Genomic DNA, 21,715 nt, shown 5'->3' on the forward strand with positions numbered 1-21,715 from the left:
GCATGGGAACGCACTAAGGCAGAAGCAGCAAGAAGGGGTACCATTAGCGCCAGCCACTTGCCCTCCTGCCTAGGACACAAGGGAAGGAACCCTCAGACCTGTAGACAGCGTAGGTGTGGTATTCATTTAGGTAGTCAATGCGGTCCTCCAGCTTGTTGCTGCGATGGCTCTTGTCAATGCTGAGGATAAAGAGGCCGATGTAGGCATCCAGTGAGAATTGGTACATGGGGTCAATGCGACCCATGTCATTGAGCACGAAGAACAGTACTGATGCCCGCTGGGCACATGGGCGGTAAGCCTGCAGAGGGGGCAGAGTCAGGGCCACAGAGAGGCATGGAATGGGCTAGAGGCTCAGGACAGAAAGCGGCCTCAAGCCAACACCATTGGAGCTGCGTCTTGACAGCTGGTGGGGGCTAGGCTGGAGGGCACAGGAGCTCACCTCACGGGCCAAGTCAATGTTGATCTCTGTGGTTTCACTGAACTCCAGCTGCTCAGTCACCTCAGTGGCGGTCACCTTGGAGGTCTGCAGGGTGTTTACCAGCTGCACGTCGTCTAGCAGGGAGCCTGTGGCCTCGTTCAGCAGCCTAAAGGGAAGCAAAGAGGCACATGGATCAAGGGGTTAGGAGTACTATCCTGTGGGGTAGGGACAGCTCATCAGCCCCCTGCAATGCTAGTTTGTAGACTAGTGGGATGGTGGGTGGGTGGAGGCAAGGTCTCACCGAAGGATCTCATCCTCCAGCTCCTTGAGCTTCCTCTTGCCAGCAGCGATATTGATGACTAGTGAATCCTTCTGCTCCTCCAGCTCAGGCCGCTCCTTCCGGACCACAATGCCCAGGAGTTGGGCCTCCAGGCCCTGGCAGCACCGGGATTCATGGTGACAATCTCACTCTGGTGACCTTCACCCTTTTCATCCCTTTATACCTCCCAAACCCCTCATCCCCAGCTGCCCAACACAATCTTAGTCTTTCTTTCCATCCTGCCAAACTCTACAGCCCTTCCTACTTCACCCTACTACAGTTTAGGCATCAGCCCCCACCCACCTGTTCTTTGACAGCAAAGTTGACAATGGTGGTCTTGGCTGAGGTCTCTGGGCTGTAGTGGGGGTTGGAGAGCTTGGTGGTGATGTAGAAACGGAAATTGGTATTGTATTCCACCTCCTTATCTCCAATGCGAATCAGCAGTCGACCACCTAGACCCACAGGAGGATCAAGGGCAAGGACCCCATGTGACCAGGTGCATGTGACCCATTCCCCAGCCCAGTGGCAGTGACTCAGTCTGCTTTAATGGCCCTAGCCCAGGGCTATATGAAAGGAGAGACAGGTAAGTAGAGGAAACAGCCAAAGAGCCAGCCCTTTCCTCCCTAGCATCCTACGTGGCTAGTCTCTAGGATTTGTCCCACAGTCCAACCCCACAATAAGCCTGGGCCCTGACCAATTCGAGCTACAGATTTGTTGAGCACAGGGTTGAGCGTGGGGTCCAGATATTCCTGCACATTTTGGAGGAGCACCGGGTATCCAAACTGGATGGCCTTTTCTAGGATTCGAAGGTAATCGCTCATCTGCAGGTCGATGATCTTAAGGCCCTAGAGAACAGGGAAAAAATATGAAAGAAACATTGAGGGAGTCAAAGGGAAAAATGGCCCAAGGGGAAGTAAAGAAAAAAAAGAGAATAACCTATAAAGGAGCCCCTATCAGACTGTCAGCGGATTTCTCTACAGAAACCCTACAAGCTAGGAGAGAATGGAGTGATATATTCAAAGCTTTAAAGGATAAAAACCTTCAGCCAAGAATACTCTATCCAGCAAGAATTTCCTTCAGATATGAGGGAGAAATTAAATCTTTTCCAGACAAACAAAAGTTAAGGAAATTTGTAACTAAAAGCCCTCCATTACAAGAAATCCTCAAGAAGGCTCTCATACTTGAAAAAAGAAAAAAGGGAGAAAGGGGACACAATCCACAGACTAGGGAGACCGATGGATAGAACCAGAACAGGATAGCAAATATTCAACTATAGCATTAGGGTAAAAATAAGGAAACTACCAAAACAAGGATGATCTTAGCACTCTAACTACAAATTAATAAGACGAGTTGGAATAAAAAATGAAAATAATTATTTAGGAAGGGAAGAGCAAAGGGTCTAAATCAGTATTGGTCGAGTAAGTAAGAGACCACCAGAGAATAGACTATATTATACACGAGATTCTAAATACAAACTTCAAGGTAGACACTAAAATAAAGTACAGAACAGGGTCACAAATCATAGATAAGGAAAAATCTAAGAAACCCAGCATAAGAAATTGCAGTATTAAATGGGTAGTCTAAAGCACACAGGAAAAGAAACACAGGAAAACAAGATAATGAGCGATAGATGACAGCATTAAGTCCACATGCATCAATAATCACTCTCAATGTGAACGGATTGAACTCTCCAATAAAAAGACACAGAGTGGCAAAATGGATTAAAGAACAAGATCCAACAAGTTGTTGCCTCCAGGAAACACACCTCAGCCCCAAGGACAAACACAGACTCAGGGTGAAGGGGTGGAGGACAATACTTCAAGCAAATAGCAAGGAAAAAAAGGCAGGTGTTGCAATTCTCATATCAGACCAAGTGGATTTCAAAATAAGACAGGTAAAGAGAGACACAGAGGGACAATATATAATGATCAAAGGGACACTTCATCAAGAAGAAATAACGCTTATAAATATCTATGCACCCAACACAGGAGCACCAAGATTCATAAAGCAACTATTAACAGACCTAAAGGAAGATGTTAAAAACAACACAATAATAGTAGGGGACCTCAACACCCCACTCACATCAATGGACAGATCAGACAGAAAATCAACAAGGAAATAGTGGAGCCAAATGAAAAACTAAAACAATTGGACTTAATAGACATATATAGATCACTCCACCCTGAAGGAGCTGAATACACATTCTTCTCAAGTGCACATGGAACATTCTCTAGGATAGACCATATGTTGGGAAACAAGGCAAGCCTCTACAAATTTAAAAAAATTAAAATAATAACAAGCATCTTCTCAGATCATAGTGTTATAAGGCTAGAAATTAATTACAAGAAAAAAGCTGAGAAAGGCACAAAGATGTGGAGACTAAACAACACACTACTGAACAAGCAATGGATCATTGAAGAAATTAAAGAAGAAATAAAAAAATACCTGGAAACAAATGAAAATGATAGCATGCCATACCAACTCATATGGGATACAGCAAAAGCTGTATTAAGAGGAAAATTCATCGCAATACAGGCACATCTTAACAAACAAGAAAAATCCCAAATAAGCAACCTTAAAGCACACCTAACTGAACTAGAGAAAAAAGAACAAATGAAGCCCAAAGTCAGCAGAAGGAGAGAAATAATAAAAATCAGAGCAGAAATAAATACTATTGAAACGAAAAAGGCAGTAGAAAGGATCAATGAGACAAAGAGCTGGTTTTTTGAGAAGATAAATAAAATTGACAAACCACTCGCCAGACTTACAAAGAAAAAAAGGGAGAAAGCTCAGATAAACAAAATCAGAAATGAGCAAGGAGAAATAACAACAGACTCTGCAGAAATACAACAGATTATAAGAGAATACTACAAAAAACTATATGCCAACAGAATGGATAACCTAGAGGAAATGGATAAATTCTTGGACTCCTACAATCTCCCAAAGCTCACTCAAGAAGAGGCAGACAATTTGAACAGACCAATCACAAGGAAAGAGATTGAAACAGCAATCAAAAACATCCCAAAGAATAAAACCTCAGGACCAGATGGCTTTCCTGGGGAATTCTACCAAACTTTCAGAGAGGATTTAATACCTATCCTTTTCAAGCTATTCCAAAAAATTAGGGAAGATGGAACACTTCCTAACACATTCTATGAGGCCAACATCACGCTGATACCAAAACCTGACAAGGACACCACGAAAAAAGAGAACTACAGGCCAATATCACTGATGAACATAGATGCAAAAATTCTAAACAAAATTTTGGCAACCAGAATTCAGCAATTCATCAAAAGAATCATATATCAGGATCAGGTGGGATTCATACCAGGGACACAGGGATGGTTCAACATCCGCAAATCCATCAACATGATACACCACATCAACAAACTGAGGAATAAAAACCACATGATCATCTCAATAGATGCAGAGAAGGCATTTGACAAGATCCAACAGCCGTTTATGATAAAAACTCTGAACAAAATGGGCATAGAAGGAAACTACCTCAACATAATAAAGGCCATATATGACAAACCCATAGCCAACATCATACTCAATGGGCAAAAACTGAACCCCATCCCCCTGAAAACAGGAATGAGACAAGGATGCCCTCTATCACCACTCTTATTTAACATAGTACTGGAGGTTCTGGCCAGAGCAATCAGGCAAGAAAAGGGAATAAAAGGAATCCAAATAGGGAGGGAAGAAGTGAAACTCTCGCTGTTTGCAGACGACATGATCTTATATATAGAAAACCCCAAAGAATCCATTGGAAAACTGTTAGAAGTAATCAACAACTACAGCAAAGTTGCAGGGTATAAAATCAATTTGCATAAATCAGTAGCATTTCTATACTCCAGTAATGAACCAACAGAAGAAGAACTCAAGAATACAATACCATTCACAATCGCAACAAAAAGAATAAAATACCTTGGGGTAAATTTAACTAAGGAAGTGAAGGACCTATATAATGAAAATTACAAGGCCTTTCTGAGAGAATTGGATGACGACATAAGGAGATGGAAAGACATTCCATGTACATGGATTGGAAGAATAAACATAGTTAAAATGTCCGTTCTACCTAAAGCAATCTACAGATTCAACGCCATCCCAATCAGAATCCCAATGACATTCTTTACAGAATTAGAACAAAGAATCCTAAAATTCATATGGGGCAACAAAAGACCCCGAATTTCTAAAGGAATCCTGAGAAAAAAGAACAAAACGGGAGGCATCACAATCCCTGACTTCAAAACATACTACAAAGCTACAGTAATCAAAACAGCATGGTACTGGTACAAAAACAGGTGCACAGATCAATGGAACAGAATTGAAAGCCCAGAAATAAAACCACACATCTATGGACAGCTTATCTTTGACAAAGGAGCTGAGGGCATACAACGGAGAAAAGAAAGTCTTTTCAACAAATGGTGCTGGGAAAACTGGACAGCCACATGTAAAAGAATGAAAATTGACCATTCTTTTTCACCATTCACCAAAATAAACTCAAAATGGATTAAAGACCTAAAGGTGAGACCTGAAACCATAAGGCTTCTGGAAGAAAACGTAGGCAGTACACTCTTTGACATCAGTATTAAAAGGATCTTTTCGGACACCATGCCTTCTCAGAGAAGGGAAACAATAGAAAGAATAAACAAATGGGACTTCATCAGATTAAAGAGCTTCTTCAAGGCAAATGAAAACAGGATTGAAACAAAAAAACAACCCACTAACTGGGAAAAAATATTTGCAAGTCATATATCTGACAAAGGCTTAATATCCTTAATATATAAAGAACTCTCGCAACTCAACCACAAAACATCAAACAACCCAATCAAAAAATGGGCTGGAGACATGAACAGACATTTCTCCAAAGAAGATATACTGATGGCCAATAGGCACATGAAAAGATGCTCATCATTGCTGATCATCAGGGAAATGCAAATCAAAACTACACTAAGATATCACCTTACACCCGTTAGAATGACAAAAATATCTAAAACTAATAGCAACAAATGTTGGAGAGGTTGCGGAGAAAAAGGAACCCTCATACACTGCTGGTGGGAATGCAAACTGGTGCAGCCACTATGGAAAACAGTATGGAGATTCCTCAAAAAACTAAAAATAGAACTACCATACGATCCAGCCATCCCACTACTGGGTATTTATCCAAAGAGCCTGAAGTCAGCAATCCCAAAAGTCCTGTGCACCCCAATGTTTATTGCAGCACTGTTTACAATAGCCAAGACGTGGAAGCAACCTAAGTGCCCATCAACAGACGAATGGATAAAGAAGATGTGGTACATATATACAATGGGATACTACTCAGCTGCAAAACAGAACAAAATCATTCCATTTGCAATAACATGGATGGACCTTGAGAGAATTATGTTAAGTGAAATAAGCCAGCGAGAGAAAGATAATCTGTGTATGACTCCACTCATATGAGGAATTTAAAAGTATGGACCAAGAACAGTTTAGTGGATACCAGGGGAAAGGTGGGGTGGGGGGTGGGCACAAAGGGTGAAGTGGTGCACCTACAACGTGACTGACAAACATTAATGTACAATTGAAATTTCACAAGATTGTAACCTATCAATAACTCAATAAAAAAAAAAAATGGCCCAAGGGGAGAACCTCAGCAAGAGACAGACTTTGGAAGAGATTCTAAGGGGACAAAACCAGCCCCCAAGCCTTATACCTGGTTTCCTTCCATGTTCTTAATCCACTTCAGGGCCTGGGCCTGAGGATCAATCATCAGTGCCCACCTGGAGGAGGAAGTGTCAGTCAGAAGACAGGTTCTGCACTTACTCGACCTCATGCTCCCAGCAGCATCCTCACCTGTTGCCACGGGTGACAATGATGCCATTCTCAGTGGAGAAGGCATCCGAGGGCAACCCTTGGATGTTCCAGTCCCGAACTTTGGTAGGATTAGACAGGAAGTTATCGAAGGTGAAGTGAGGTGAGCAAGGAACCTGAAGCTCCCTGATCTGCGAAGGAAGAGCCCCAAATTTCAGCCTGGAGATCTGAGCCCAGCACTCTGACCCTTCCCAGTATCTCTTGTTACTCCCAAAAGCCCTGGCCTCAGAGCCCAAGAACTCACTCATCACGCCTGAGCCCTGCCTCACCTTCCTGATCCAGATCTGGTTGACAATCTCATCCCGGTAGTTGGTCAGGAAGGGTCCCATGTAGGACAAGAAGGCAGCTGCCAGGAGACAGTCGCCCACCAGGTAGCCCAGATCCTCCTCCAGGCCCTGGAGGACAATAGGGGAGATGTCAGCCTGCCAGGGCCCCCAGCACTGGGAGACACTTGGAATTCTTTGAAGGCACACTGCTCTGGACACTATCTAGATCAAAGAGATTCCTTCTCTCTCCTAAACTTTAATTCAAAATTCTAATTACTTTTGAGTTCCTCATCTTTAACAGCAATTCTGTTTACATTCTGGTGATCAGGCCTAACCCTTTTGTGAATTCAGGAGCTCACTGAGGGTAGAGACAAGATGCTGCATGACCATTTCTATCAGGCTGGCAGGCTACAGAAAGGGTCCTTGTGTGTGCTTTCCAGCCCTACCTAAATACGGAAGAAGATCCCTAATGGTACCAAAAGTCTTTCCTTCCACTCTTCTCACCAAAGATGAGGAAGGAGAGGGGAAGAACTCGCATCCCCTATTCTTGGTTGTCCCTACACCTGGGTGTCCCCGTTTTCCCTGACTGTCCCTCAACCTGAAGGGGATGAGAGCTCTTGGAACCAGTGGGCAGGGAGGAAGGAGAGCCAGGTGGTACAAGTGATCTCACCTGTACTGTCTCCTCCCATCGGGCCTTCTCACCAGCCAACCCAGACACCAACAGCCCAGCTCGCTCCAGCTTCATCTCCATCTCCTCAGACTTCTTGCGAAGCTCCTCCTTCTGTGCCAGCTTCTCATCGTACTGTTTCTTCAGCATCTCCAGTTTCTCAGCCACCTGGGAGGGATCAGAGTGCAGGATCAAACACAGGGCTTGAGGCCAACTGTTCAGGGTTCAAATCACCAATCTGCCGTTTTGTGGCTGTATGACGTTGGATAAACTGATCTCTTTGAGCCTCAGTTTCCTCATGTGCAAAATAAGAATAATAACACCTACCCTATAGGGTTGTAGTAAGGAGAAAACAAGATATAATATGTGTGATAAGATGAGTTTTCTTTCCCTTCCTTCCACCACTCTTTCCTTGAGCCTGGAAACCATTTGGTAATGAAACTCCAGGCTGGGTAGACAGACCTCATGCAGCATAATAAACCACACAAGATGTGTTGGCAAGAGAGGATCAGACAGCACAAAAACAACTGCCACTCCGTGCCAGAAGCCATACCTAAGGTGGGACTTTGAGAGAGGAGGAAAAAGCTAGCAATGAACCCAGGAGCCATTGGAGAGAGGAGTGAGTCCATTCAAGAAATAGGCCCAGATCCAAGGTCCCACACCAGAGACGGGGACCTGGGAAGAGCTTCTCCTACTAGAGACCAACCTCCCTCAACTCATCGCCACCCCGTGGGCTCTGTTGAGGTTGGAATATATTACTCAAATCTGAAGTCAAGGACTGATTAAGCGTTTCCTAGACGCTGTATGTGCCTGACTGGCAAACAGTAACACGCTGTGTCACACATCCTTTTCATGATGAGGAATCAGGGGCTGGCGTTACACTATGTGCCTGGCACACAGTATGCACACGATTACTGTTAGTTCCCTTTCCTGCTGCCATCCCCACGGGGAGACACAGCCTGCAATAATGCAGAGTGTTCAGATCCTTGCCCTCATTTACTGAGTGAGCCTCATCTGGCTGTTGTAAGGATAAATGTGGATGGTAGCACAATGCCTGGCATGTAGCAAGCAAGCAGTAGCTGGGCCCAACAATTGAAGTTGACCTCCAAGAACCTGGAAATGGGATAGATGACTCTCCAAGAAATAGTCTTCAAAGCAAAGTGGAAGTTCAAAATGTCACCTTTGAGTGACAGGGCGGCTTATAGGTCAAGTCTTGGTGGTAATCTATGAGAAGGTATTAACATCTAAAGAAAGAAGGTGTCGCTCAGAAGGGGTGTGGCCAGCTGCGCCACTCAGAGGAAGTGCTGGCTGGGCGCCTAGAGGGAGAGGGACGCCCTGGCCCCCCCTCCCCCCGCCCCCCATGGAAGCCATGCATCTGACAGTCTTTGCTGCAAGGCACCTGTTATCAGGTTCACGTGACCACCTCTCTGCGCTGAGTCCATGCCCATCGGCAACATTCTGATTATAATTTGGCTTCCCGTGGAGATCTGTCGGTGGGGAGGCAGCCAGCCCCCTTGATAGTTCTATATTTTACTATTGATTTTGCGTGTCGTGTTATCTTCACTGTTTTTACTTTTTATGCAAGAAATATATGCATGAGATTAAAAACTTAAATAATATAATAGAAGAGGTAAAAAGCAATAGTCCTCTAGCCCACCTTTTCCACTCCCAGTCCCATGCTCAGTAGCAAATTGTTTTTTAACCACTTCTCTTTTTATTTCTTCTGGTAGTTACCTCCATATCTCCAGATATTATGCTTACGCCACTATTTAAATATATATATATAAATCTATTTTAAATTTTTACAGTTTTAATCTTTTTAATTAAAAATTAACATGAAAAATTTCAAACCTAGGAAAAAGAATAATATAATGAATACCTATATACCCATCATCTCAATTTAAGTTAACATTTTGCTACATTTATTCCATATACTTGTTTTTTGCCAAAGTATCTTAGTAAATTACAAACTCATGATATTTCAAGGCTAAATACCTCATAATGCTTCTCTTTTTAAAAAGGGACATTTTCCTATATAATCATAACACTATTATCACACTTAACATCTTTATCTTTTTTATAAAATAACTTTTCCTATTTATGTCTTTTTTTGAGAACCAAATATGTTCACTCAAATTGACATTCTAAAGGAACAAAAGCGTATCCAGTGACAAGTCCATCTTTCTCTCACCAATGACCCCAGCCCCCAGCGCCAGCCCGAGAAGGAACCACTATCACCAGTTTCTAGTGTGGCTTTCTAGATAGAGTCCACATGCAGAGTCCATCAATAATAAAGAGGATATAAGCACCACAGGGGCAGGGCCTTATTCACCACTGAATCCTTAGACCTAGAATAGTGCCCAGCACTCAGTAAGTATTTCTTGAACGGATGAATTTTTTTCATAAAGATAAATGGTAACATACAATAACACTGTTCTGTACTTTACTATTTTTCACTTGTCTCCAAATCAGTTCTTGTCAAGCGGCCTCATTCTTTTTAACAGCTGCAAATAATTTTGTGTATGATTGAACCATAATTTATGGAACAAGTCTCCTACTGATGGACATTTGTGTCTTTCCAACATTTTCTATTATTAACGATGCGGTAATGAATATCCTTGTACAAGCAGAAGCACATCTTGACGCTGCTGTTTCTTTTTTATTTTAATTTTACTTTGTAAATAAGTAACTTAACAATTCAAAAGGCATAAGAGCATGAGAAGTCTTCCTCTCAACCCTGCTTTCCATTCACCCACCTCCCTTCTTGAGGTAGCCAAGCGACCTGTTCCTTGACTGTTCTTGCAGAGGCATTCTCTAAATATACGCGCATACAGGCATGCACCACACAACGACACTTCAGTCAACAACAGACCGCGTTAGACGACAGTGCTCCCATAAGATTAGTACCATGTAGCCTAGGTGCGTAGTCAGCTGTACCATCTAGGTTTATGTGAGTACACTATGATATTCACACAACGACGAAATCACCTAACAATGCATTTCTCAGAAAGTGTCCCCGTCGTTAAGCGACGCGTGACTGTATTCTACACTGCTGTTTCCTGGTTTATTCCATTTTAGACGATTTCTATTGACTCTATGCGATGACAGATGAAGATCTGATTCTCCTATAGCTCCACCCCACCTCTTTCTCCCTACTCCTAATACTTTTAGTTCTTCTCCTGGTTACCTTTATAATTTTAAGTAACATGTTAAAACCTTGTTTTATCTACTACAGAAGCATTGCCTTATCTTTCCCTCAACCCCCAGCTACATCCACCTCCCAACTTTTGCTTTTATTTTTATATTGTCAAGATTGATAACATTTCCATTCAGAAGACACAATCAGTCATCTGTGCTTTATCTCTAGGTTGATTTTAAGGTCAAACGTCATAAACAGTGTTGGTGTTATTATGACCTGGGCTGGTACCCAGTGTGAACCAGGCAGCTAGCTGAGCTGCTGCTTGTGGCTGAGGCACGTTCTGATAGGTCACAGCGCCTGCTGAACTGGCTGTTAAATATTTTCCGATTACCCCTGATTACATGTTTTCTCTTTCAGAAATTTTTATTGGTTGGATTGTGTCTTTTATATCTCTCATGTTTTCGGGGAGGTTTTTTTTGTATTACGTTCCTTGAATCTATCCTCCTACCTTTCTACTCAACATCATACTTTGATCATTTTAACATTTCCCAGAATTCTTTTTCTCTAGTGAGAATTTTTCTCTTATTCTACTTTTGTTTTTTGGATGTCATTTCTTCCTTAATCACTCGTTGATGATACCAGTTAGCCTAGGTATGCTCTTTCTTTTTTTTAAAAATTTTATTTTTTTACTTTTTCTCCCCAAAGCCCCCCAGTACATAGTTGTATACTCTTCGTTGTGGATCCTTCTAGTTGTGGCACGCGGGACGCCACCTCAGTGTGGCTTGATGAGCAGTGCCATGTCCGCGCCCAGGATCCGAACCAACGAAACACTGGGCCGCCTGCAGCAGAGCGCGCGAACTTAACCACTCGGCCATGGAGCCAGCCCCTAGGTATGCTCTTTTTGTGTGTGTGTGTGAGGAAGATTCGCCCTGAGCTAACATCTGTTGATAATCTTCCTCTTTTTGCTTGAGGAAGATTGTCCTTGAGCTAACATCTGTGCCCATCTTCCTCTACTTTGTATGTGGGATGCTGCCACAGCATGGCTTGATGAGCGGTGTGTTGGTCCATGCCAGGGATCCAAACCAGAGAACCCTGGGCTGCTGAAGCAGAGTGTGTGAACTTAACCACTACACCACTGGGCCAGCCCCTAGGTTTGCTTTTTAAATTCTTCTCTGTAACCTGAATTGTCTCTGGGCTTGTTTTTTCCTCTGCGGTCATGTTTTGTTATAAATTTTTACCTTGGTCATTCCCTTATATGTTGGATGACTTCCTCCATGCCTTTACTCACCCTTTCTCCAGGGGAGGTGCATGACTGATCTGATTGGTAAAAGTGGGAAGAATAAACTAGGAAGAATAAAATGCTCATCTGTGCTCAGCCCCTTTCCTTTTAGGGGCAAGCACAAGTTCTACTCTGCGCCACCAGCAATGCCCAAGACTGGATAAGTCTTGTCTGGATATGGGGTCACTACCAGCGGGGCTCCTCCCCTACAGATGTCAGCCACATCCTCCAACCTAGCCTTTAAAGGTGATATTTTGGCCAAATGCCTTTCGTTTTATTTCTCACTTTGCTTAGAACCTAGGCATGGAAGAAGGCTGCTAGTTCTTAGATCCCCTCAAGAGTGTACTTACAGACCAGAAAACCCGTTAAGAATCTTTCGGTGGGGCTCGGAGTCTCACCGGCAGACTTGGGGTGTGGACAGGTGTTTTAACTTAGGTGATTTGTAGAGGCTCATGTTAGGCCTGGTGGGTTTGTACCCTTGTGTGGTCAACTTTTAACCTGTGTAGCCTGAGTGAAAGTCTTAAAGCAAACCCTGCATTATCTTGACCTTGGCAGATGGCTTCAGCTTTGTCCACAGGTGAGCAGCTATTTTTATAGAGGCGGGAATGTTTGAAGCAGGGCAGCTTCAAGGAAACTGGGCTTGGGCAAAGGAAAGATGTGGTCTGCAAAGGTGGCCTTAACTAAGGGGAGGTGGGGGGCTCAGGATAAAAGCTGCTATAGCTACAACACAGAAACAGTCTGATATTGCTAAGTTGAAGTGTGATTAGATCATTTTTAGGCACTGATGGACAGAAAGATTTGCTGCTTTTAAACTACAAGGCAGTCAGTTGTGTGTAGACTACAGGTTCTAGCTTTAAATGGTTTCTGTCAGGCCAAGCACCAGATCAGCTATCCCATTATTGCTTTTTTTATTCTGGGCTAAGGAGGCAATTGTGGTGGGACTGACCTGAAATGCATGTGGCTTGTCCACAGGCTATGAGCTGGCAGTATTCCATTTTGGCCGAGATTCCAGGTGATACAGTTAGGGCAGGTGGGCATGCAGGTATTACCTATGCCTTAAGGGAACATGCCTGAGAAACTTAGGGATTCAAAAGGGGAGCAAAGCCATGTCTTGAGACTGTTCCCCACAAGGCCCCAGGACACAGGCTTCAGCAGCATCAACAGCAGCTGCAGTTCAGGAATCTGCTGAAGGTAGTTTTCCAGTTGAAATAAGGATGGGGACAAGGTGAAAGCCTTCCTGAAGAGGCAGTTTGCGTAGGCCTCAGCAACTCCACAGAGAGAAAGCAGTGTTAGCCACTGTGCTGCAGGACAGGCCATGCTGGATCAGGACACAGAGTGGGGAACTGAGCTCAAGGGGGAAACTGAAATTAAAAGGACGCACACAGGGTTTCAGTTTGGGGTGATGACAAAGCTCTGGAACTAGATAGTGTGATGGCTGCACAACAAGGCGAATGTACTTCATGCCATTGATTTATGTACTTTAAAATGGTTACAATGGTAAATTTTATGTGTATTTTACCATAATAACCCCCCCAAAAGAAGATATGCATGTGTGGATTTCCAACCCCCTCCAATACAGTAAATACTTATTGGTTGGATTATATCTCATATTAATCTAGTGCTGGAGGCTTCTGCCAGTTTAATTTAAGTTCACGGGTCATAGTTTTCAAATAACTGACATCCTAGTGGAGCTAAAACCAAGATTTTCTCTATGTATGCTCGTTCCTGAAAATGTTACTGAATTTCTACTCTGGTCTTCAAGGCAATAATAACAACTGGTTTCTGGGAATATAATTTTATCTGGATGTCATGTATGTCTTATTAACTCCTCAAATTCATTTTTATTTTCAAATGATGCTCATGAGAGACTTGATTTTGAACTAATGCAGCCTCTGAGGTCCTGCGGGAACAACATCTATTTCCATTTGAGTGACAGCCCAGATTATAATTTAAAGAAACTGATTCTACCCAGACACTAAGAACCCTTCAGCTGAGACTGAGCAGAATAAGAAATTTGGGAGGATCCAACTTAACAATGTTGGATTCCAGATTTTTTTTTTTTTTTTTTTGGTTGAGGAATATTTGCCCTGAGCTAACATCTGTGCCTGTCTTCCTCTATTTTGTATGTGGGTCACTGCCACAACACCGCTGATGAGTAGTGTAGGTCTGCTCTCAGGATCTGAACCCACAAACCCAGGTTGCCAGAGTGGAACGTGCCGAACTTAACCACTAGGCCACAGGGCTGGCCCCTGGATTCTAGATTCTTAACTCATGAAAGCAAGATAATTTGATTTCAGATTTTAATTTATTTGGACTTTAGTTTACAAAGAGATTTAATCCTTGAAATTTAATTTCCTCCTAGGGGTTATATTCAAATTTGTGGAATTTCTGTGATTGTTATTATTGTAGCCTTTTAATGTTGTCATTTAATCTCACTGCATAACCTCTGATATACTGTGTTGGGCAATGTGACTAGACATAATTTGGAATGGGAAATTGGAAAGAAAATGAATTTTCAACCTTGGGTATACAATTGCCTTGAATTAGATTAAGATTCTGTTCTGACCCATTTCAGAGCCTTCTGAGGCAATTTCTAAGCCAATAGTTTATAACCTTCACTGCATGCCAAAATCAGGCCTGGAGAAAATATATTTTCAGGGCCCCAAGCAAGTGAGTAATGGCTAAAATGATTCACTCACGATTTGGGTTGACATGTAATATACGTGGTCCCTGGGCCTCTTTCCAGACTTCTGGGCCCTAGCGCTGTACCTGCTTTCCCAACTCTGGTTGGCTCTTGCAGGGAAGTTTTCAAAATGCTGATTTCCAGGCTCTACCAGAGACTCTTAGACATTTGGCCTGGGGTGCTCAGCATCAGCACAGTGCTATCTCCAGGTGGGTAGGTGAGCGCCTGGTTCTGAGGTTCTGTTAAAAGGTGCCTTGGCTCTTACACTTCACAGCCTTTTCAGTAACAAAGAGAAATTTTGGTTCCCCGTCTGCTTACTCTTATCAATTAGGGTTTCTCAAGGTGGGGTGTGGATCCCTCACCAGAGACCTAACACTGGATGCTCTATGCATATTCGTCCAGTGAATGATGTTATTGGCAGCTGACCCTAGAGGTCTCATTTTTTCACATATGAAGGGAAAAATCCATAATTATGTGGCCCAGGATATGACTCATCCAGGGGTGAGAAACCTTTCCAAATGGATTGCCACACCTGTGATTATTCACACTTGAAAAGGAGAGAGCGAAAGAGCGAAGGTCTCAGGAGGGGTTGGGAGGTGCAAATGGCGGAAAGGCCAGGGCAGTGGAGGAGCGTGTGCAGACAGATGCCCACTCGCCCAGCCTGCTTGATCCTGCAGACGGAATCAGAAGAGGCATGAAGGGCAGCTTCACTTCTGAGAGTAAAGGCGCCTGCAGCGGGAAAAGGCAGGGATGAACTGTGGTGGCGATGGGTGTGGAGTCAGGAAACACGGATTCTAGCTCTGGCGGTAATTAGCAAGTCACTCACTAACCCTTGGGCTCCTCATTCCATCTGAAGAGGTTGGACCTGGATCTTCTTTACAGTTGGTTTTGGTTAAAACATTTTGAAGTGGTATGACCAGCTTCAGTTATGTAAAAATTTAAAACTTCTATATAAAGATAGCATCGGGGCCGGCCCAGTGGTGCAGCAGTTAAGTGCAAACGTTCCGCCAGTTCGGATCCCGGGTGTGGACATGGCACAGCTTGGCAATCCATGCTGTGGTAGGTGTCCCACATATAAAGTAGAGGAGGATGGGCACAGATGTTAGCTCAGGGCCAGTGTTTCTCAGCAAAAAGAGGAGGATTGGCAGCAGATGTTAGCTCAGGGCTAATCTTCCTCAAACAAACAAACAAAAAAGATAGCATCAACAAAGTTAGAGGATAAGTGAAGATCAAAAATTGGAAACGATGAATATTTCCATCGAAGAGGGAAATGGTTAAATAAATGATGGGATAGCCATCCACTGGGATACCATGCAGCAGTAAAAAGAAAGCAGAAACTCTTTATATACTAATAGAGAACAATCCTCAAAATATAGGTAAGTAAGATAGGAAAGTGCAGAACAGTGTGTATGATGTAAAAAAATTGGGGAAAATGCTTATGTAAGCATAGAACACCCCTGGATGGATAAACAAGAATTTGTAATATTGATTGCTTTCAAGGGAGGGGAGCTGAGTGGCTAGAGAGCAGAAGATGGCAGGGAGAGTTCTTACTGGACACTCTTTCGTACCTTTTGAATTTTAAACCATGTGAAATCAATGATAGAGATGTTGATAGACTGGAAGAATTTTGAACTCTTTTGATAATAGCACTTTACATTCTACCTTGTTTGAGAGTCACCTGTGCATATATCTGCTAGGAAATCACCTTCTGGTATATCTAGCCTGCTCACAATAAGTAACCCCGCTATCTCTGGGAGGACCCCGTTCCCCCATCAAGCACTTGCTCAGAGGCCTTCACATTCCTCCTGGTCCACAGCAGCAATGTGACACTCTTGCACCACTCCTCCAGCAAAGACAGCTTTGCCACACAGATATTAACCTCAGTTAATATCTCAGGGCCCATCTCCAAAGGCCATGACAGAGATGGCCAGCTCCCAATCAATCTTTGGAAGGGCTCCCCGGGGACAGCGCCCTCTGTGCCTTTATAATCCTCTGCAATAGGCTTAGCTTTCTGAGCCAGAAGCAGCTCATCTAAACAGGCCATAGAATGGGAGGCAGACAGGTCTGGAAGGGAGAGGGGAGTAGAATTAGATGGGGAAAACTAAATGGTAATGAAGCATCCTTGAAACCAGGGAGAGAGACCACCCAGGAAAAGAAGGGTGTGAGGCTCACCTCCCGCAGCTTTTCCTGGGCCTCAGCCAGTGCTGCTTGCTTCTCCTGAAGCTGGGCCAATGCAGCATTCATTCGGATCCGCTTGGGCTCCACCACCCGATACAGCCGCCCATACAGCTGCAGGGAGACAGCCAGGCTGCAGTGTGGCCTGCCCACCCACCCACTCACCCGCTGGTGACCCGTCCTGCCCACCTGGGTCTTCCACTCCTCCAGCTTTTTCCTGTGTGCATCGCCCTCTTCCCAAGCCTGCCTCCCTGCTTCCCACCCCACCCCCACCACTGCTTACCTCCATGGCCCGTACCCACATGCAGAGGGACTTGGCAGCACTGGAGACCCGGCCAATGATGTCAGGCTGGAAGTCAGGCTGGGCGCAGTAGGCCCCAATTTTCTTCAGAACCTTATCTGAGATATTGTCTTTATCAAAGTGGATCAGTGACTTGATGAAGTTCTGTTCCCCTGTGGGATGAACATTGGGGGCCTCAGCCAGAGGACCTAATGCCACCCTCCTTGTCCAGGTTTCACCTCCACTGCTAAGGCATGGCCACATTTTTCCTGGGCTCAGTTCCTAAGGCCAGAATATCTGACCTCATCCTGCATTCGTTCCACTGACCTTGCTCCCTTCTCTAGAAGGTTGAAGCCCCCAGGGCCCTCCACAATCTTCCTAGCCTCATCTCCCATCACTCACCTTGAATACTCTCAGCCAAACCACCCCAACATCATTCTGTCTATATCCTTGCATATAGGGCAGGGGTCGCCACACTACAGCTTGCAGGCTATGTTCTACCAGGGGAACTCAAACCAGAGAAAACCACAAAAGTGAAAGAGAAAGAACCTTGTTTTCCTTTTTCTGACTCTTGCCCTTTTTGGGGGCCCAAAGGCATTCTTGTCTTTGGATTCTGCGATACATTCCTATACCTTTATGAAAATTTCCCTTTTTGGGGGGCTTAAATTAAGATGAGTTGTTTTCTGTTACTTACAACCAAAGAATCTTAACTGATATTTATGTCTTCTCTTTCCTCCTAGGCCCTCTGCTCTTGAGGGTCAGTACAATGCCTCATTCATCTCTGTCTCTGCAAGTGCCTGATGCACAGCAGATGATTAATAAACATTGGGAGCGTTGATGTTAATTCTCTCTTGATTCTCTAGCTTACCTAGCTGCCTCTTGGCCTCTGCCCAAGTGGGCTCATTGCCTCGGAGAATCATGACTGCCTGCATCACTATCTCCACTTGGGCGGGGGGCCGTCCATAAGACTTGATCTCTCCTATATCCTTCTTGTTCAGAGACTCCAGGGCCTGGGAAAAGGGATTAATTTAGGGAGCAGGGCCAGAGTCAACTCAGGTGGCAAGCCAGGTCCTTTACGGAGACAGGACCCAGCTGAGGCACCCCCTCTTCCTCCCACTTCCCCAGGTACTTTGAGGATAAAGAAGGCTGGCCCCGTTCCCTTCCCTGGGCCCTCCAGTCCCAATACCCTCATGGCTTCTTCCAGGGCTGGCAGTGCCTCTTCTAGATCCTTCTGGGCATTGTCAGCCAGTAACTGGCACTTGACTTCCTCAACTGCAATCTTCTCACTATTGGCTGTGACAGCCTAGGGATGAAGAGGACGAGGGTTTTGTCTCCACCTTGGGCAAAGCTGGGGGTGACAGTGTTGATGATAATGATGAAAGATGAAGCTAAAGAAGATCTGAGGAGTGGAACATGAATCCGCTGACACAGTAACTAGATGGAGACCAGGGAGCCTCTGCCTGGTGGGCACTGGTAGTAGGGGGGCGTGAAGGGCTGGACCAGTGTGTGGCCCCCCCACCTTCTGCTGCTCATCTGCTTCCCGCTTCTGCTGTACAATGATGACTAGGTACTCCTCACACTGTTTCTGGAACTCAGCAACCTTTTTCTTGGCATCCTCCAGCTCCAAAGACATCACTTCCACCTTTTCCCTAGTTTCATCGATCTTAGACAATCCTGTTCGCAGTTTATTGGCCTGGTCCAGCAGCTCCTGTCGCTTCTCTCCCAGCAACCTGGAGAAAAGAGTAGGATAAGGTGCCTGGAGAGGAGCAGAGAGGTTCCTGGGCTCCCAGAGAGGAGAGTGGCCTATATAGTCTCCCTTCCCAGTGTGTCTCTAGTCCCTGTCTTCCTTTCTGTTGCCCCCACCGCCACCACTCTAGTCAGATTTTTATCACTTTCTGCCTGCATCATTGCCAACAACTTCCCAACTGGTCTTCCTGCTTCCAGACTCTCCTCCTGCTGATTTATTCTGCACACCAGTGTCAAAATCAGCTTGCTAGATACTGTTTTCATCACACCACTTTCCTGCTTGAGAATCTTCCACTCTTCCCCACTGTGCAGCAGGCAGGGGGCTGCAGTGAACCAGAAGACACAAACCCATCTCAGGGAGGGGGCCCATCCCTGGGCTCCAGCCTGTTTTCTCCATGTGAGATTGAATGTGGGCTCAGTATTGCCACAATTTCTGATTTGTAAAGAGAAGCTGGAAATATGGATTTTTCTAAGGCTGCCAAGTGTTAAATGTTGGCAACTCATTCAAAAAGTTTTAACACTTACAGTGAGAAAATGCATGTAGAGGGCTTAGCACAATGACCAGCACATAGTAAAGAGAATGTAGGCTTAGAATGTATGCACCCAGGGAAGGCAAGGACTTTATTCATTAACTGGTATATTGTGAGTATCTAGAATGGTGCCTAGCATATAGTAGGTGCTTAAAAAATGTGTGTTAATGAATAAATGTTGACTATTATTCTTATTACAAATGGCTTTTTCTCCACCTTGATTAAAATACTGAATCCAATAAATGAGGTGGGTTTTTTTTTTATGTTTCCCTTATATCCTTCAAAGCAAACTATTATTGTGCTGTGCACATAAAAGACACTCAATACAACTTAATGAATTGTATTAACGGGCCCAGGGTTTCGCCCGTTTGGATCCTGGGCATGGACATGGCACTGCTCGTCAAGCCATGATGGAAAGTCTAGAAGACATTAAAGGCAGAGAGGAGAGGACTGGGTATATATGTTATGGATCTGTATGGCAATATTACAGTTGTATTGTGTTGAAAAAAAGAAACATCATTCCAGAAAATAAGGACAAAGGGAGTGTGGAGAGGGGTCATAGCCAGAAGGCTCCAGAGATGGCCATGCCCCCTGTAAACCCCATCTCTCTTTTATTAACTTCCTGGGCAGAATTAAGACCCCTTGCATCTCTGCCATTCCACATCAGCACCCCAGTCCTGGAATGGGTCCCCTTGGCCAGCTCCTGGATATTTTCCATTACATCATTTCACCAATCACCCTCAAAAGACACCAAGCTCCCTGGCCCTCCATGTCGCTACTCTTTCTTCATACTTCTTATATCCAGACACGAGTTCCAGGTAGTTGGTGGGTGTGACGTAGTTGTATCTTCGCAGTTCCAACAGCATCTTCTGGGAATACTGAGCCACTGACCAGTGCATGGTGACAAAGATCTGGGCCACCTTCCTGTGGATCTGAGGCCATGAATAAAGGATGTAAAACAGAGAGTAAAGGCAGAGGGAGAACAGCAATGGGGGGAGGTGCAGGGGTATGATGAGAGATGAGAGGAGGGTCTCACATTCTCTTGCGTTCCCAGGTCTACTCCCACCAGGTACTTCTCAGCCACCTCCAGCAGGGCCTCGCGGGGCCACTCTGAGAACCAGTTGATGGTTGTGCAGTTCACCAAGGCCGGGTACTGGCGGATCCAGTTCCTGGTGAGGGGTTTTGAGAGGCAGTTAAGTCCATTTGCAGATAGCCTCTGGCTACTGGCTTCGTCAAAGGTCCTCCCACTTTCTGGGAACCTAAATGCCTCATCTTCATGCTCCTGTTTCTCCTTGTCCAGATTCTGTTCCCCTCAGAGCTAGTTCAGTATGGTATTTAGAAACAGATTCTGGGGTCAGAAAGACCTGGTTCCACACCTTCCAGGTTTGGATCTTGGGCAAATGATCTAACCTTTTGAACGTCAGTTTCCTCATCTCCAAAATGGGAATGACAAAAAATACTAACTAGGATTGAGGATGCAATGAGGTGACACACAAAATGCTTAGCACAGTGCCTGGTACGTGGTAATACACCATATAGCATAAAAATGAAGAAAAAAAGTAGCCCAAATTGCCTCTCTGCACAAGTTCTCTGTCCTCCTCCTACTTTCTGATGCCCTTAAAAATCTAGTCATATGAAGAATGGATAAACAAAATGTGGTGTATATACACACAATACAATATTATTCAGCCTTAAACAGGAAAGAAATCCTGTTACATGCTACAAGTCACATAACAAAGCAAAATAAGCAAGTCACAAAAAAACAAATACTGTATGATTCCACTTATCTAGAAGTATCTAGAATAATCACTCACAGAAACAGAAAGTAGAATGGTGGTCGCCAGAGGTTAGGGGATGGGAGAAATGGGAAGTTGTTCAATGAGTATAGAGTTTCAGCTTTGCAAGATGAGAAAGTTCTAGAGATCTGTTGCACAACAACGTGAATATACTTAACACTACTGAACTGTACACTTAAAAATGGTTAAGACGGCAAATTCTAGGTTATGTGTTTTTCAACCACAATTAAAAATTAAAAAACAGGGGCCGGCCCCGTGGCTGAGTGGTTGGGTTTGTGCGCTTTGCTTCAGTGGCCCAGGGTTTCGCCCGTTTGGATCCTGGGCGCGGACATGGCACCGCTTGTCAAGCCATGCTGAGGCGGCATCCCACATGCCACAACTAGAAGGACCCACAACTAAGAAATACACAACTATGTACCTGGGGGCTTGGGAGAAAAAGGAAAAATAAAATCTTTAAAAAAAAATTAAAAAACAAAACAAAAAACCACCGCTCAATGGGGCTGGCCCCGTGGCCGAGTGGTTAAGTTCGCGCGCTCCACAGCAGGCGGCCCAGTGTTT

The 21,715-nt window shown here is 44.4% G+C and overlaps 1 protein-coding gene across 10 annotated transcripts in view; it reads right to left on the reverse strand.

The window, feature by feature from the left end:
* DNAH2 (dynein axonemal heavy chain 2) overlaps positions 1 to 21,715 on the reverse strand; it is a 105,567-nt gene that overhangs the window by 13,417 nt on the left and 70,435 nt on the right. For all 10 annotated transcript variants that reach the window (XR_006890857.1, XR_006890859.1, XR_006890858.1 and 7 more), the window contains 16 exons: positions 20,398 to 20,530; positions 20,154 to 20,293; positions 18,605 to 18,815; positions 18,272 to 18,388; positions 17,954 to 18,095; positions 17,089 to 17,258; positions 16,803 to 16,919; positions 7,533 to 7,697; positions 6,866 to 6,991; positions 6,579 to 6,727; positions 6,439 to 6,505; positions 1,432 to 1,582; positions 1,041 to 1,189; positions 720 to 853; positions 440 to 584; positions 99 to 298 (listed from right to left, as the gene is read on the reverse strand). Coding sequence is in view for 7 of the 10 variants with exons in the window: in XM_046677816.1 (XP_046533772.1) it covers positions 99 to 298; positions 440 to 584; positions 720 to 853; positions 1,041 to 1,189; positions 1,432 to 1,582; positions 6,439 to 6,505; positions 6,579 to 6,727; positions 6,866 to 6,991; positions 7,533 to 7,697; positions 16,803 to 16,919; positions 17,089 to 17,258; positions 17,954 to 18,095; positions 18,272 to 18,388; positions 18,605 to 18,815; positions 20,154 to 20,293; positions 20,398 to 20,530 (2,316 nt within the window). In the remaining 3 variants the exon portion in view is untranslated. The remainder of the gene's footprint in view (positions 1 to 98; positions 299 to 439; positions 585 to 719; positions 854 to 1,040; positions 1,190 to 1,431; positions 1,583 to 6,438; positions 6,506 to 6,578; positions 6,728 to 6,865; positions 6,992 to 7,532; positions 7,698 to 16,802; positions 16,920 to 17,088; positions 17,259 to 17,953; positions 18,096 to 18,271; positions 18,389 to 18,604; positions 18,816 to 20,153; positions 20,294 to 20,397; positions 20,531 to 21,715) is intronic.

The sequence above is a fragment of the Equus quagga genome, chromosome 11 (assembly GCF_021613505.1).
Source record: "Equus quagga isolate Etosha38 chromosome 11, UCLA_HA_Equagga_1.0, whole genome shotgun sequence".
NCBI lineage: Eukaryota > Metazoa > Chordata > Mammalia > Perissodactyla > Equidae > Equus > Equus quagga.